This window comes from Megascapheus bottae, chromosome 13 (genome assembly GCF_031878675.1).
Source record: "Megascapheus bottae isolate mThoBot1 chromosome 13, mThoBot2.hap1, whole genome shotgun sequence".
Classification (NCBI taxonomy): Eukaryota; Metazoa; Chordata; class Mammalia; order Rodentia; family Geomyidae; genus Megascapheus; species Megascapheus bottae.
The window spans coordinates 33,129,415-33,147,530 of NC_143521.1; the positions used below are offsets into that span (position 1 = coordinate 33,129,415).

Here is an 18,116-nt window from a genome sequence, read left to right on the forward strand (position 1 = left end):
TCTATATTTGGGTTACTTATAAGGTACTTTTCTTGATCATGTACTTCTTACTTTTGTTTTGGGCCAGGCCTAGGGCTCAAACTCAAGGGCCTGGGCTCTGTCCCTGAGATTTTTTTGCTCCACCCACCTTCACTTCCAGTGATTAATTGGTGCTAATCTCATGGACTTTCCTGCCCTGGCTGGCTTTGAGCTTCAGTCCTTAGAGGTCAGCCATCTGAGTATACTTTGTACTTAAAAAAATAATAACAATAATTCTTTAAAAGACCTGTTAAAGTGTAACATAAATCTTCATAATATATTGCAGAGGTTAGTTTGTTGGTGAGGGATTTTTTTTTTTTTACAGTCATTGAACTAAATTCCACATAGTGTGTTCCTTAGAAATTATAGTTGTTTTTGAAAACTTCAGGGCTAGCTTCTTCACATATGGCTGTTTCTTGTGTAAGAACCGAATTTGGCATGTTTTGTAAAGCTTGTATGTATCTTTTTAAGATGATAATATGAGAAGAGTAATATTTATGAACAGTATGTACTTTGTACAGGGCTTAGGAACTTGATTCTCATTTCTGTTTACCGTAATCCTAGACAACAGCTAGAAATAAATCAGTACTTATGAAAACAGAAAATTATCAGTGAGCTAAATTTGTTTGAATGGTAAGTCATTTAAATTGTTCTGCTATTTAATTTTTGTATGATTCATGTTTTCATTAAAAGTTTTCATATAAATTTGAAATCTAGAATATTGATTTAAAAAACAAAACATTGGGGGCTTGTAATTATAGGTTCAGCATTAATATCAATGCATTGACCTGTAGTATTTGATACAGAATACAGTAAATTATATAGGTATTAAGTTATCTAAAAGTGTGATGTGTGTTTTAAATAGGAGTTCAAAGGAAGCTGATAAAAGTTGATAGCTTTTAATTCTTTGATATCACATTGTTTATATTGAGGGTTAGCTGGTGACCAGAATTGAAGGGAAACAATTCTTTTGTTTATGGGCTTTCTGGTTTTGTTTTGTTTCGGTGGTACTGAGGCTTAAATTTGGGGTCTTGTGCTTAAACCACCCTCTCAAGACTTTTTTTGCTTAAGGTATTTTCCAGGTATAGTCTCTTGTGTCATTGCCCTCTCACCTAGTGTAGCCTCCAATTGCAATCCTCTTGCCTTCTCCTCTTCCTGTGTAGCTGGAATTACTGGATTGAGCTACCATACCTGGCCCCTTGATCTTTTATGTTTTGATTTTTAAAATCATTCCCAGTGGAGTTACTGGGTTGCTGTTTAGAAACTCTAGATCAGAATCTGCTACATTCCCATTTTCTTACATGCGAAGCCATTTTCATGAATTTCAGAAACTCAGTCATAGTAAGTTTGAAGCCTAGCTCACACCTGCTTTTTTGGCTTTTGTTCTTGCCAGAATGGCTTTTTGGTTTGTTTTTTATGCTTTTTTTTTTTTTTTTAAAGAATGTCGTGAGCAGAGAGAGACTGAATGAATGAAGTGAATTTGTTTTTTGTTTGGTTACCTCAGAGCTTAAGTTAGCTAAAGTCACAGAGCTATTTATTTATTTAAACAACAGGTATGTCTTTGTGATAGTTACTTTCTAGGTACTGAAGATAATGGTATCTGGAAATTTTAGATTGTTGCTAAAGAGTGGAAGACAAGACTAGGCATGCAGAAAGTGGTAATGCATTTGTGGTAAATGATATAGAAAAAAATGGAAGTAAAGGTTAAAGGCACTGGCTAATTTAGACTGAAGTCCCTTGAGATGGGGACATTTGCTGTCTGAGTTGAATGACCTCCATTTGAAAATAGAAGGGAAAAGTCTGTGACAGCAAGCAGTAAATACAGAATTCCCAGGTATGGGAGGTGATTGGCATAGCTGAAGATCAGAAAAGAAGGAATTTAAATTTAATGGAATTTAAATTGAGAGCAGCATGGCACATACTCTAGGCCAGCTCCTGTGGTGTGTGGAACTCGCCTTTATTCTAGCTAGAGTGGATAGAGCAGAGACTAAGGCAGAGCTGGGTGGTAGTATGTGCTGCAGGGGATATCCATGCTTCTGAGCCCAGAACTCTCTATGCCCCGAGGGAGCACTGTAAAGAAGTTGCAGATACTGCTGTGATTAAGTTCTTGAAGTTTTTTTTTTTAAAGAATTAACGTTGATTTTTACATCATATTTTATTTTTTTCATATATTTTTATTGTAATTAATAGAAGGGTTACATGATAGTTGCCAGATAGATGGTGCATTAATTCCCATACATTGATATCCTTTCACATGCCTTGGTCCCCATTTCCTTCCCCCCCCACTCCCACCTCTCATCTTGTTTTCCCAACCCTTCCCTATCCAATTTCAAATAACCAAATACAAATATATCCAATATATCAGGTAACAAAGTGAGATACTGTAACAATATGAGTTAACCAAGGGACAGCAAAAGAGATGAGAGATAACATAGTACCTCAAGAACAACAATCATTCATTATATGGCTTATTTACATCATATTTTAAATGACAAGTTTAATATACAAGTGTTCAAGGAGGGAATCTCTATTTACAATCACTGGGACTTAGTATTTAGAACTTAATCACAATTAGGCTAAGGGTTTGTATGTCATAGAAACATATTAATTTATGAAATAAGACATTATTGAAGGTTTTTTGAGTATAACCATTTCTAGCTATCATTGCTTAGTGGAAATTTAAGAAATTTCTTCACATTTATATTACATTTAAACATATTAAACATTTTAATACAGTATAAGGTTTTAGAATAAGGGTCTTAACAGCAAATATGAGGAAAAGTATTATTATTTTTTTTCTAGTCCTGGATTTGAACTCAGGGCTTGGACACTGTCCCTAAGATTTTTTGTGCTTAAAGCTGGTATTCAACCAGTTGAAACACATCACTTCTAGCTTTTTCTGAGTGTTTGGAGATAAGAGTCTTAGGCACTGTTCTGCCTGGGCTGGCTTCGAACCATGGTCCTCATAGCTCACCTTCCTGAGTAGCTAGGATTATAGTGTGAACCACTGCTTACTCGGCAGTGTTCCATTTCCTTTCAAGATTTTTTTTTTCCTTTGCTTAGATGCCTGATGGAGAGACTGTGATAGAAGATGCCCTCAGTGTGCCGATAGTCTGTGTTGTGAGTCTCTTCATTTGTGCATCCTATTCCGCTAAGAAGTAAGCCCCAGGCAGGGTAGACCAGTTATAGGAAGGAGAGGTCATCAGTGCAAGGGTTCAGCTTGTTGCAAAGGGTGCTTTTCTTAGCTTCAGGCCTTGAGGTGTTGATTCCTCATCTAGCTGCTTAAATGGAATGATTAAAACAATGGAAGACACTGATCTGAAGAATAAAGAATTATTATAAAAGATATTAGAGATGTAAAAGAGCCAGCATTTCTGTGGCCAGGTATCAGACAGTAAGGAGATGTTTAAGGGGAGAGCCACATCAAGAACCTAGGAGGACCCAAGTGACATGTTGAGTAGTTCTGTGTCTGTCTATGGACAAATGTCTAAGCTAGAGTTGACATTAAGATAGCTGTCTCCTCGGGTCTGTGGAAGTGGCCCTGTACTGAGTGACAGTGATTAACCACCCTAACCTTGGGCTTCATGGAGTGAGGAAGCAGAATAGCAGCTTCTCCCTCCTCGGAGAGATGAATTTGGAAAGGACTGAAAAGCTCCTTTGCTTTCCAAAGATGTTCAGGAGGCAGACCAGATCCACTGAGAAGCCATATTCAAGATAGAGCAGGTTCAGGTCTTGCATTTGCTGAGCTAGTCTTGCTAAAGTTTCTTTCTAGTTATGGTTGCGGTTTGTATTAAGTGCATAAAGATTCCACAGCTCAGATTCATTAGACTTCAGACATCACTGGACAGTCCCTAATCTCCATTAGCTCAGCTGGCCATCTCCTGTTGCACAACAGTTACTCCTCTTTGCGCTAAAGAGCATCTGGCCTTGTGTTATGTATTGATTCATTGTCTAATACTTTCACTAGAATGTAAGCTCCATGGGGGCAGGAGTACAGCTGTGTTTACCTCTATAACCACCACGTGAGGAGCCACAGCCACCAGACATACCAGTATTAATTTCCTCAGGATGACATAACACATGCCCTGTGTAAGGTAGTAGAAATTTATTCTCCCAAAGTGCAAGTGACCACAAGTCCAAAATTAAAAGAGTCAACAGGATTACTTCCTTCTAAAAGCCTAGAGGAAGAAGAGAAACACGTTTCCCTCCCGGCTTGTGCCTGGCATTTCCTGCTTGTCAATGCACAACTATAATCTCTGCCTTCATCTTCACATCACTCAATATCTATGTGACCTTTCTATATTTGAAGGACAATATTTTTGTCCTATTCCAGTAAGATTTCATCTTAATGAGAATACCTGTGCAAATGCTGTTTCTCAGCAAGTTTGCATTTTGAAATTCAGGTTGAACATTGATTGTGTGTCCAATAAATATTTCTTAAGTGAATTAATGCATTGACAGCATATTCTAGTCTGTCAACTTGCTGATGGTTTTGCAAAGACAAGTCTGTGGTCCCAGATTGTGTAGGTGCCATTTGTGGGTCTAACACTTCTTTGTTCTGCGGGGGGGGGGGGGGGGAGGGAAGAGGGGTTGTGGGACTTGAACTTCTGGGCCTGGGCGCTGTCCCTGAGCTCTTCAGGTTAAGGGTACCATCCTACCCCTTGAGCCACAGTGCCACTTCCAGTTTTCTGCTGATTAATTGGAAATAAGAGTCTCATGGACTTTGGAGCCTGGGCTGGCTTTGAACTGCGATCCTCAGATCTCAGCCTCTTGAGTAGCTAGGCATGAGCCACCTCGCCCAGCCATTTCTTACTTTTGAGCTCTTAACCAAGTTACTTACCTTCAGTAATGCAGCTTCAGTTTCCTGTTCTGCAAAATGTTGGCAAAAGAAGCAACCATTAAATATTAGTGCCTTGTAAATTTGAGCTATTAAGTGTCTGCAGCTCTTTTAAAGAATTCTACATATTTACTTAATCACCATAACAGTCCTATGAGGTATTCCTAAATCTCAGTTTATGGTAGAGGAAAGTAGATTTGGTTCAAGAATTAAAATCTGAGTTGGCCCCTAGTGCTTTAAAATGTCTTAGCTATAATACAAATGAATAACTTTTTAAAAGTAGATTCATAGATCAGAACAACACTGTTGTGAACAGAATCACTTTTTGGTCCCGTGTGGTCACTGTCATTCTGGAGGTGCTTGTGGGAGTATGGTGGCCAAAGGGAGGAGCATCCGGGCAGTCACCCTGCAGTCAGGAGCCTCTGATTTAGACCGTCATTGCAGCAGGGAGCCTCTGAGCTGCTCTTTACGCGTGAGGATTCGAAAAGTTCAGTCCTTTGCAATTTCCCATAGGGCCAGTTCTCATTACCCTTGTCCTGATGACTATTCTGGTGTATAATTATTAAGAGTACTGGATTCATGTGCCAGAGTATTAGGTACAGCAAGGTGCAAATTAACTTTTATTATACTTTGGTGCTACATTAGACTAGAGTGAGTAGGTTATGGAAAGTGTGGACATGTTTTCTTAAATTCCTCTTTAATAGGAAATTTCCCAGATTTCCTAGTTCCTATTCATCTTTTTCAAATGTTTATATCATTCTAACTTCCTGAAACCACCCCCACATTATTTCCAAGTATTTTTCACATAGCTTCTTCTTTTTTATTTTCTGTCAGCCGTGGGGCTTGAACTGTAGGCCTGGGCGTTGGCCCTAAACTCTTCAGCTCAAGGCTACCACCCTACCCCTTGAGCCACAACACCACTTCCTCCCACTGGGTTTCTTTTTTTTTTTTTTTTTTTTAAATCTATCCTATCCAATGTACTTGTTCTACTAGCAGGGAAATTCTCAAGAGAATTCAATCTGATTTTGTTCATTTGACAGCAAACACTAAATGAATTGAACAGATATAGATCAGTTCTGTCTGTTGTCCATTTTAGCCTATCATTATCCTGAGATATTGTTCAATGCTTCTCTGAGAATTCTTTCTTGTTTTTTGAATCTCTTTCTTTGTAATACTAAGGACTTTTAGTTTGGTCTATAATAGAATCATCTGGTCAGAGTTTGCTCTGTAAAATCAACCTGCCTAGAGGGCTCTATGTTAATTTTCTACAACTAGCTCTAGATACCTCCAGCACCAGAACCAGGTACTTGAGGTAGGCATTCTTTGCCTGAGAGCAATACAAACTTTCATGTTCTTTGTAACAAATTTTTAAAATGTAATAGTCTTATAACATGCTCAAACTAATTTGAATATTCAGTCTGCTCACAGTAATCTTTAATGACCTCTCTGAATTATTCTATAAAGTAAAAAACTTGCTACATTTGCACTTCAACTTACTTTTTTTCTCCCAGGGCAAGGGACCAAACCCATGGCCTTGCATTTGTTAAGCAAGCATTCCACTACTCACTTTAATATGAGAAGTTTGAGAATTTAGTTGGCTTCTCTTGATAAAAGAAAGCAGTCAGTATAATCCATTTTAGATCTCTGAGGAGGATAGCAATAGCGGAGCAGGGGAAAGCAAGTCCACCCTGGCAATCTGAAATCCCCTGAAGTAGTACTTCAATTTCAGTTTCTGTAGCACCTCCACCAGAGGGCAGAAAGGAGATAAAACTGAACCTCATCCCTGGCTTCAGAATGGGGATAGACACATCCTTGGTGACTAAGTCCAATCTATGCTTCTCATAGACTGAGTTAACTTCCACCTAGAAACACTAGCATGACTTGCTCTTACTGGAGCTGGCAGATGAATCTCCAGCCCTGAGGCTCAGTTTGGCCCCTGTAGGGAAGGTGTGGAGTTAAAGCAGGATCCGAAACTCCCTTCCCACATCTTGAAATCACGCTGCTTCTGGGGAGTGCAGGAGCACTGGCTATGTGAGCTCTCTGAGTCTGTCCCTCATCTCCCAGTGTTTGGGAGAAAGAAGAAAATGCATAAACTTAGAACACAGCTGGGTACATACCAAACTTAATTTTTGTGAATTATGATAAATTTGTCAGGTACTTGTTAGAAACACATAATGACCCCCTGTGTCAGAAAAGAATAGACACGCAGAGATAGGAGATACCATCCAGGAAGTTTACTTTTGCACAAAAGGCTGCAATACCATAACACTCCTGAAAGCTAGGCAGGCATACCAGGCAGGACAGTCTCCTAGTTTTTGTTTTTTTTCCAGTCATGGGGACAGAACTCAGGGCCTGAGCACTGTCCTTGGACTAAGGCTAGAACTCTACCACTTGAGCCACAGCACCACTTCCAGCTTTTTTTTTTTTCTTTTTGCTATGTATGTGGTACCAAGAATTGAACCCATGTCTTCATGCATGCTGGGCAAGCACTTTTATCACTAGGCCAAATTCCTGGCCCATCAGCTAGGGTTTTTTTTTTTTTTTTTGTTTGTTTGTTTTATCCCAATCCCAACTATCCTTCCTTGTCAAGGAGTTAGACTCCTAGATTCAAATCATTACAAAGGTTAGAAGGTTTGCTTTTTTTTTTTCTTTAATCACAGCTGGCTGGGTTGCTGGTATACAGTTGGAGTAGGTTGATGAGGTCAGTGGAAAGCTCCCACTAAAAAGCGGGTCTTGTTCCTTTCTACTCTACTGATAAAGATTTGTCTTCCTAATAGGGCTGGCTGATCACAAACAGCACACCTAGTAACTTTATTTTGTTTATTCTGTTAACTTTTTGACACAAGATTCATAGTCCTAACATGATGGGCTGATGTAATAGTTACAATCCAAGTGGAAAAGCAGATAATTACAGCAGATTTCAATACTAGGAACTATGTGCACTTTGGCTTGAGAGATACCACTGTTTTCCCCACATACTGAATTCCAAACCTGATGTTCAAGTGCTGGAACCACTTTGACCATCTCACTATGCACATGCAGGTTTTCTTTCTTTCTTTCTTTCTTTCTTTCTTTCTTTCTTTCTTTCTTTCTTTCTTTCTTTTCCTCTCTCTCTCTCTCTCTCTCTCTCTCTCTCTCCTTCCTCCCTTCCTCCCTCCCTCCCTTCCCTCCCTCCCTCCCTCCCTTCCCTCCCTCCCTCCCTCCCTCCCTCCCTTCTTTCTTTCTTTCTTTCTTTCTTTCTTTCTTTCTTTCTTTCTTTCTTTCTTTCTCTTTCTTTTCCTCTCTCTCTCTCTCTCTCTCTCTCTCTCTCTCTCCTTCCTCCCTCCCTCCTTCCCTCCCTTTCCTCCCTCCCTCCCTCCCTTCCCTCCCTCCCTCCCTCCCTCCCTCCCTCCCTCCCTTCTTTCTTTCTTTCTTTCTTTCTTTCTTTCTTTCTTTCTTTCTTTCTCTTTCTTTTCCTCTCTCTCTCTCTCCTTCCTCCCTCCCTCCTTCCCTCCCTCCCTCCTTTCTTTCTTTCTTTCTTTCTTTCTTTCTTTCTTTCTTTCTTTCTTTCTTTCTTTCTTTTCCTCTCTCTCTCTCTCTCTCTCTCTCTCTCTCTCTCTCTCTCTCTCTCTCTCTCTCTCCTTCCTCCCTTCCTCCCTCCCTCCCTCCCTCCCTTCCCTCCCTCCCTCCCTCCCTCCCTCCCTCCCTTCTTTCTTTCTTTCTTTCTTTCTTTGTTTCTTTCTTTCTTTTCCTCTCTCTCTCTCTCTCTCTCTCTCTCTCTCTCTCTCTCGCTCCTTCCTCCCTCCCTCCTTCCCTCCCTCCCTCCCTTCTTTCTTTCTTTCTTTCTTTCTTTCTTTCTTTCTTTCTTTCTTTCTTTCTTTCTTTCTCTTTCTTTTCCTCTCTCTCTCTCTCTCTCTCTCTCTCTCTCTCTCTCTCTCTTTTCTTTCTTTTCCTACTACTGCATCTCATTTCAGGAACAATTCTAGCCCATTCCCTCCACTTTACCTATGTGTACCTTTGTGGAAGGAATGATATTTAAGGGGCGGGTGACAGGTACATATTTTGTTACTATATGTGACTTCTAAATAATGAATTTAGATCTAGCTATCCAATAATTTCTTGGGTTACTTTAGAAGTTTCTATTACAACCTAAGCTGAGTTTCAATAATGCAATTTCTGAGGAGGGGAAAAATGAGCTCCTCAATCTCCCCCCTGCCTCCCAAAAAAGAAAACAACTGTCTTTGACCTCAGGTGACAATGTAATTTTATTTTATTTAATTTTTTTTGCAATTGTAAATCCTACCAGTCCTTAAGTGTGCTTTAGGAAAAGCAGCTTATTTCTGAGTGCCCGCCGGGCAGATTTGTGGACTCCCTAGTTCTACCTGAGAATGCCCTTGGCAGACAATCCCCAACAAAACGTGTGAATACAGGCCCGGGCTTCTCCCTCACCCTGGGAGACTCAAGCAAACACTCTTCACTAAACCTACACCAGGTAAGTATTCCATTTGCGAATGCAGATGATATTTGCTTTCAAAACATTCATTAAAAAAAAAAGGTATCTTGGTATTTCATTGCCAGTGTCTGCAAGTCATTTTGATTTTAACATGGCTAACGTTCTGCCTAAAAGGAACCGGTCTCGAGTGTGACATGGAAAAGAGTGGAGTTTCCGTGCCGTCCCTTCCAGGGTGCCCTGCCCTGTGCCGCGGCTGTCCTGGAGTGTAGGTAGCCTGGGTGGAGGGGAGTGACTGGTGGGAACTGGGCTCTGGCGGCCCTGTCTCCGGGGTGAGGGGTAGGACCCAGAAACGTGACTGAAGAGAGGGGAGTGGTCGGCGGGTGGGGTCTGCCCAGCAGACAAAATGTGGGCCTCCGGTCCCTTGAAGTGCGCGGAGAAGGGCGACGGCGGTGTCGCTCCCGGGGCCCCGCGGGAGAGAGACCCGAGTGACCACCGCGAGGCATGTTCACCAAGCCGTCCCGCGGCCTGGCTGCGGAGGAGCGCTGCCGCCGCGCCGGGGCCCCGCCGCCGCCGGTAAGCTCTGCCAGCCACCCCGCTCCTCCCCGGCCTCTGCGTCCCGGCGAGGCAGGGTCAGCACTACCCCGGACCCCGCGTGCCACCTTTCCCCGCCCCGTCGTCGGTGAGCTCCGGTGTGGCCCCCCGCGCCCGTCCCCACGCGCGCCCGTCCCCTGGGGCCGCGGGCAGAGCCACCGGAGGACGAGTTGAGTCCGGAGATGCTGCGCTCCTCGGCGAGGCCCGGCGGCGACCTTTCCAGCGGAGCCGGTGCCGCCCCGCGCCGGGCAACGCACCTGGCGGGCTGAGCGCTGGGGAAGCGGAGGGGACCTCAGCCCCTCGGGTGCCCGGCGTCCTCCCTGCGCCCTCCGCAGCGTCCCCCCCCACCCCGCCCCCGGCCTCCGCGCCCAGGACGCGCGCTCGTCCCTGCGGCGGAGCACGGGCGGGGAAGACTCCCGGGGTCCCCGCCAGCAAACTTTCTGTAGGTGCCGCGCGCCCGCCGGGGGGCGCAGGGTCTGCGGCCGGGGCGCGCGAGGCTCCCCGCCGCTCCGCACCGCCTCCCGGTTCCGAGGGGGGCGGAAGGCAAGGGCGCCGCGGGCCACCGGTCCGCGAGCCTCCGGGGCCCGAGTCGGATGTGCAGCCACCTGCAGGCTCCGGATCCGCGTCGGCACCCTTGGCGAGGGCCAGGGTCTTCGGGCGGGGGTCCCGGGCGAGCGCCCCTGGACACCGGGCGGGCAGAGGGGCGGGCGGCCGGTGGTGCGGCGTGGGACCCGCTGGGACCGTCCCGGCGCCCCGCTCCGGGCGGGCGTCCCCGGCTGGGCGGTGCGGCCGCTTTCGGCCGGACTCGGGCGCGCGGCGCGGGCAACCAGTCCCGCAATTCCTGGAGAGATTTCCCCGCCGCCCGCGACAGAACAAAGGCTGCGGGGACGACGACTCCCGTCCACACCGATCCCCGCGCGGGGGCTCCGTCCATCTCCACCGAGGGGAGCGAAGCTGCGAGGCAACGCCGAGCCCCTACAGGGAGAGGGGCGACGGGGCACCCGGCGATTTTTAGCCGAGGACGCATTCTAAGCCCTCGTTTTGGCATATCCCAAAGAGAATGGGAAGAAGCCAGGAACCAGTCCCCACACCAGGTTTCCAGGGCTGGTAAGGTGAGATGTCTGCCAAGAGGCCGGCCGAGCCTTTACTCCGCTTTAGACTCCTTCCCAGGATACCACGAGTCTCCCTGACATGAGCTAGTGTTAGCTACTCAGGTGAGCGCCTCAAGATTCCCTATGGCTGAGCAGTTCTTCCTCTCCCCCCCCTCCTCTTCTTCTTCCTCTTCCTCCTCCTCTTCCTCCTCCTCTTCCTCCTCCCCTTCCTCCTCCTTCTCCTTCCTCTTCTTCCTCTCTCTCTTCCACCACCACCACCTCCTCCTCCTCCTCTTCTTCTTCCTCCTCTTCTTCCTCCTCCTCCTCCCTCCTCCTCTTTCTTGTGCGGTTTTTCTAGAAAGTTCCTTGCAGATTAGGATCATCATACCCACATAAAAGTCTAATTTAACCTTCCAGTAGCTTCAAGAGATAAATGAAGGCATGCTTTATTAAGCCTCTAAATATATCTCTAGGAACTAGAATGTGCAGCGATTGAGTCTGAAGCCTGCCGGGCACATTTATATCCTTCATCCGCACAGTGTCCTTGCTGGCTCTCCGTGAGACCACATCCCTTTTCTGGAGCTCGGACAGCACCACTGAGTGCTCCGCTGCTTCCCTTCCAGCTTCCTGACGTGGGGCGTTTGCTCCAGGCACAGACTGCCTGCCAGGCTCTCTGATTCAGGCAGGTGGAGCAACAACTGGGAACTTCCAGCTTCTCCCCAGGGCCAGGGAGGTGGAGGCATCTGGGATGGGGGTTATAAAAACTGGTGTCGGCAGTCCATGGCTTGTGATGTTCCTGCAAAACTTGAAAATACCTTAATTACTTGTATCTCAGGCCTTTCAGCCTGAAAGCAGGTGGGGTAAGGGGAATTGAGGCTAGCCAGCCTTGAGCTTTCTAGAGATATTTCTTAAAATATTTCTTAAAAGCCCGTGAGCTTTCTAGAGATATTTCTTAAAAGATGAGCATTTTCATGTGCAGAGCTGAGGAGGAATCTGACCCAAAGGAAGCCATCCAGAAGGGGGAAGCTTTTATCATGCTTTCTAGTTATCCATTCGGTAACTGCAGGCCAGAGTGAAGTTAAGCCTTTGTATTTAAAAAAAATCACCCTTGTAGGTCCTCATTACATAGCTTCATGTAGATTTCCTCCCAAGACAGCTAAGTAGCCCCCCCGCTGGCCTCCTCCATTATTGGAGTGGGGGGGCAGTTAGGAATGGGGTGGGGCTGTGGTAGGTGGGGGAAGGGAGAGAGCTGAGCAGCCCAGAATCTCCAGAAATGTGGCAGGGTTGGTCACTCTCTCTGAGCTTCATTTGAAATCTCTGTGTCCCTGGGATCTGGGGTCAAAGGGAGTTTAACCTGTCATCTCTCACCTACTAAACAAGGTCTTCATGACACTCCAGGTCCTTGTTGCTCCTCTTACTCAGTGTAACCTAGTGGAAAGCAGTGCTGGTTCACCAAAGGTGGAAATACTAGAGCCCTCAGAGAGCCTGTTGATTGTTTCTGAAAGGAGCGCGCACGCGCGCGTGCACACACACACACACACACACACACACACACACACACACACACACACCACACACACACACACACGCACAGCTTCTCAGAGGATCCAAAGAAGGAAGAAGCCTTGATTGAAAGAGTGGTGGGCGTGTTCTGGTAGAAGGAGCATGGGCTTGAAGTTAGTTTCCCTATTCGAGTCTCTGCCTCTGTTGGCCCATGACCTTCTCTGTCTCCCTGTGTTCTCTCCTACTGGAAGGACACACAGTCCGGCTGCATTTAGGACTCACTCTAATCCAGTATGATTGCATCCTTCCCTTGTCTCCATTTCTCACCTTCTAACTGTTTATTCTGTTTCTGTGCTGCTAAATCTGCTTTACAGCAGTTTTGTAGGTACTTTATATTCTTCGGAGAGACAGTTCCTGTGCAGGTTGAACAATTAATGTTTGGCTAAATGTGGGCTTTCCACTTGGGTGTGGAATCTTTGGGGGTGAGTTATTTTCGGATTGCTGAATGGGCAGTTCTTATCTAAGTTGTCACTGCCTCCAGCTCTGTCTCCCGTCTCCTAACCTTTTCTCTTGAGTTAAGAAGGGGCCACCGATGATGTTCTGGGGCTCTGTCTGCTTTATTCCCCAGTATTCAAAAGCAGCCCAGTCTTAGTTCTGGGCTCTGCTTGAAGGTGCCCAGTGCCTATAAATTCTCTTTTCCTCTCAGCCTGCTGACGCTTGCCTATCACCTTTCAGCAGATGTTTGAGTATTTACAATGTCCAAATCATCAACACTGGTGGTGCCAAACATATCAGTGTTTGATTCAGCTGGGTGGAGACTGGGGAAGTCCTGCAGGTGATCCATCTTGCCATTCATTATTGGTGCTGGAACCTCGTAAAGATGGCAGGTGATATAGGTGGAGAAGGAAGAGCCAGGGACTGGTTACGAGTACAGAAAATGTAGTGCCAGTTGGAAAGACCATTTTGGTATCACATTGTTAATGCTTATGTAGATTTTTAGACTGATGGCAAGGTTGAAGAGAAACTTCCACCTCCAGCACTTTAAGGAAAGCCCTCTGTAGCTCTGACACTTACCTATGAAACCATGGAGATATCATCTTGCTCTAGTGTCACAGCAGCCCAGGTCCCAGGGACTCTTAACTGGGGGCTTTGTAGTAGTGAAAACTATTCTTACAAATAACTGAGTGTGAACTTTTCTCTCTAGGTCACTGATCCCCCAAGATATGAAAGCCGGGTGTTAGATCTAAAGAACCATAACCATAGCTCCTCAGCATTTAACAGCACTGCTGGGACAAAAGAAGGAAAATACTTACCTGTGTGGAAGCAGGCTCCTAGGCAGTTGGAGATCAGCGAGAAAAACAAAGATCCCTGCAACTGGGAAACTAAGTTTGTAACTCAGTAATAAACTTTCCACCAAGAGCTCAGGGAAAAGAACACATATGAGTCACTCTGCCTGAATTTGAACCAGTGCCCTGGAGGGAGACAGCAAGATGCTAAAAGTGGATCTACTGTTACTTTGGGAATCCCACAAGCCTTACCTACACCTGCCTTGGGTCATATGTAAAAATCTATGGTTTGGAGGCTTGCTATGCATGGTTCAGTGCCAGCTTTGCATAAATGAGGCCCTTACTTCAAACCCCAGGCCTACCGAAAGAAGAAGAAAAAAAGGCCAGGAGAGTGCTGGGCTAGCATGCACAAAGCATTGGTACCACATACTGTAAAAGAGAACATAGAGAGACAGGGAAGAAGGTCACGGGCTGACAGAAGCAGAGACTCGAATAAGGCAATTAAGGCAATTAATTGCTTAAGGCAATTAAGAGCGAAGTGGGGTGCTGTGTAAAGGTCAGATCCAGGTTTCTGGGTGTGTCTGCTCCAGTGGGAGGTCAAAATCTACCATTCCACCTGCATGTGCAGCAGGTAGGGGTTGGTAAGAAGGGGAGGGACAGTCCTTGAAATCTAGTCTTCCACCAAAGTGGGCGAAGTGGGAGCCAGGGGTGCCTGGGTGACACTGAGGAAGAGTTAGACACAGTAGAAAGTAGAAACTATCTTTAACTATCTTACACAGATAGTTAACGAAATAAGATCCTTACTTATTTTTGAAGCGTGTGTGGGTGGGCAGGCGGGGACCAGGCCACATTCTCCAGTCTCCAGTACTGTGCCTCGGCTCAGAAGGCTGTGAGGCCTGCTCTAGGGCCTAGGCCTGCACAGGAGCTGGGCAGGGACTGGTCCCCAAGCCCACAAGCCCCAGGTGGGTGTTGGAGAGCAGTTTCAGGCCACGCTAGGGACCCCCACACCTGCTGGAAGGTGGCCCAGTGGCTTTGCCTGATTGACTGCGTGCAGCCGTGGTCTTTTTTAATTTGTTTTATTGTTATCATAGAGGTGATTGCACAAGTGACATGAGTTAGGTAATGAGGACATCTCTCTTACAGTGCCTTCTGTTCCCTCATTCCCTCTAGTCCCTCCCTCCCCCGGGAGTTGTAGAGTCACTTTCATCAGTATCTAGTGAGTTCTGTTGTAATTTTCTACCCTTTCTTCCTCAAGTTCTGTATCATTTACCCAACTTTCATGAAGATTATTATTTTTTTTTGATGGGTCATGGGGCTTAAACTCGGCCTGGGTGTTGTCCCTGAGCTCTTCAGCGCAAGGCTACCACCTCAGGTCCTTTTGTGCCCAGGCTGGCTTTGAATCTGAGTAGTGAGGATTACAGGTGTGAGTCACTGGGCTAAGATTTTTTTTTTTTAAAAAAAGAAATATAAAATGTGCTCAGAGTAGCAAAGGAATAGAAATTTGGGAGTTAAAGGAAAAATGCCAATTGAGGGCATAGTCAAATGATAGAACACGAACTTGGCAAGTCTAAGGCCCCGAGTTCTAACTCTAGAATGAGAGAGAGAGAGAGAGAGAGAGAGAGAGAGAGAGACAGAGAGAGAGAGAGAGAGAGAGACAGAGAGAGACAGAGACAGAGACAGAGACAGAGACAGAGAGACAGAGACAGAGACAGAGAGATATTAAAGTTCTAGGACCTCTGAAATTTAGGAAGATGAAAGTGAAACGACTCAAGAAATAGAGTCTGATAAGGTAATAACACACACCAAGCTAAGGCTTGAACAAGCCATGAGAGTCATAGTCAAGAGGGATCTCAATGACAGGTAGGCTTTATTATGGAGAAGGCGTGGCCTGCACAGCTGGCAGGGTTTTATGGATATGTATGTATGCAGATTGGACTATCAATGATTTCTGTGCCTTGGGGTCATCACATGGAAGACTAGATGGGAAGTAAGTTTCATTGTGGTGACAAATGAAAATTGTTTAGTGGGCCTTGGGCAGTGAGCGAGGCCTGGAGGGAAAGCTGTTTCGCAGTGCTTGTTAGTGAAGAGTATATGTTTCTTACTTGGACTGAAAATTCCTTAGAGGGCCAAGGGAAGTCAGGCTCAACAAGCCTGGATACAGAGGCCCACGAAGCCCAGGTAGACTCATCACTAGCTGAGTCGGTGCCTCTCTGGCAAATCCATTCCTTTTAGTCTTGGCTTCCTTCCCTGGAAGGTGGGACCAGTGCTTCTCTCATGGAACTGTAATGAGCACTCACTGAAAGAAAGTTTTGTGAGAGTTCTTTAAAGAACCCAAGTTTCTAGATAAACGTTTGCTGTTGTTGTCATTGTTGTGACTCTTGTCCTTAGTTGTGCACGTCCCTAATAGAATATTACTCTTCTCCAAGACATGTGGAAGGTTATCAATGTATGTGAATTAATGCATCTTCTATCTGGCAAATATAATGTAACCCTTTTATTAAATACAATAAAAATATTTAAAAAATAGAATATTCCTCTTCAGATGCATCCTGGATTCTGGGGGCTTTAATGTTCTCTAGAGAAGATTAAAAAAAAAAAGGAAGAAACATTGCTTCCAAAGTCTAGGCTCTTTACGAGTATGACAAAAGTAAAGCAATTAAAGTTACATTTCTTTATGATCTATGGAAGAAGCCCCATCTAATAGAAATATAACCAAAATAGCCATGGATGTAATTTAAAATTGTGTAGTAGAGACATTAGAACAAACAAAAAGAAACAGATGAATTCACCTTTAATAAACATTTTGTATAACAATATACCCAGCATTTCATAATTTTAAGGGGTAATCAATATCAACATTACTTAAATATTTTATCTTTTTAAATAACAGGTTTCACCATTCTCTTTTTCACAGTTGGAAAGTGTTCTTTTGGCAAAAGGAAAGTCCACTCCAGAGAGTGAGCAATGGAACCCAAAAATTGTTGTGTAGGACTTGATCAGGCCTCGCTCCTCTCTGACTGTTTTTCTTCCCTTTTGGTAATTTGTCAGATGGTGATTGGTTCATTTGGTATGTTTGAAGCAGGCAGGACCCTCCCCTGAGCAGTAGCCATAGAACGGTGACTTGCAGGAGAAGTGGTCTGAGTTATGGCAAGCAGGTCTCTTGAGTTTTAGTGCTTATAGCACATTTCGAGTGCTCAGTAGTCACACGTGGCTAGTAGGTACTGTGCTTGATAAACTAGAGCTGAACTAGAGCTAGCTCCCACAGATAACCGAGTCCTTATCCCTGAGGCTGGTGAGTGTTTCTTTATATGGAAAAAGAAACTGTGCTGCTGTGATAAAGTCGGGGAGGTTGAGATGGAAAGTCATCCAAAATTTCCTGACTGGTGAGGGCCTGACAATGCCCTTTGAAGAAGGCAGAGTGTCAGAACTGCAGGAGACAGTGATGAGAAGAGAAATACAACTGGAAAGTTGTGCTTTAAAGATACTGAAAGAGAATCATCAGCTAAGAAATCTAGGTACCCACTGCAAGCTGAAAAAAAAATCATGGAACCAGATCTATTTTCAGAGCCTTCAGATGGCAACAGCTCCAATGACACCTTGACAATGGCCCAATGAGATTTATTTCTAGCTTCTTTGTTGTTTGAACCTGTCATGTCTGTGGTAATTTGTTAACACAGCAATAGGAAGCTAATATATTACCAATATATGCATCCTACTGTTGTTTGCAGACTATGTTGAGAAGGTGTTCCTCTAAATATATCATTTCAGACAATCAGAGCTGCTTCATCCCAGCTAGGTTTAAGGAATCCATTGTCAGCTAATCAGGATTCGTTAGTATGGATGTATTCTTTCTGAGACTAATTTATTACAGCCTTTAGTAGAAAAAACCCAACTGATGTCTTATCACTATGTTGAACATGAACAAGGGAGTTTTGTTTTTGTTTTTGTTTTCTCCCCATTAGGATACAAAATATAGCAGAAAAATGATTTAGAAAAGTTACTTTAATGGGTTGTACATCTAAAAATGTTTTAAAAAATAAAGGTGTACTGATTAAAAGTAATTATCGCTATGTGGGTTTCACAAGGTTCTGATCTACAGATGTTAGTGACTGTGACTATACCAGTGGGCGTTTCCTGGAGACCTGATCTCTCAAGGATTGTTGGGAACCTCTTGTCAGAATTTCTAATCTAGTAATCTAGGATGGAGTCCCCACCCTCCATCCATACTTGGAAAAAGACGCAGGTTATGCAGGTTGGATGTAGACATAGGGCTTTCCTCCAAAACCTGGCCTGTAGGAGGAGCCCCAAGGCCTCACCTGTTTGGGATGGGGGCCACCCAAATGCCGGGGAAGGTTGGC

General features: G+C 44.7%; 1 protein-coding gene across 1 annotated transcript in view; it reads left to right on the forward strand.

Annotated features, from left to right (window-relative positions):
• The first annotated feature begins 9,788 nt into the window (after positions 1–9,788).
• Corin (corin, serine peptidase) overlaps positions 9,789–18,116 on the forward strand; it is a 195,736-nt gene continuing 187,408 nt past the window's right edge. Inside the window, exon 1 of the mRNA XM_090344076.1 lies at positions 9,789–9,860. Coding sequence (XP_090200202.1) covers positions 9,789–9,860 — 72 coding nt within the window. The remainder of the gene's footprint in view (positions 9,861–18,116) is intronic.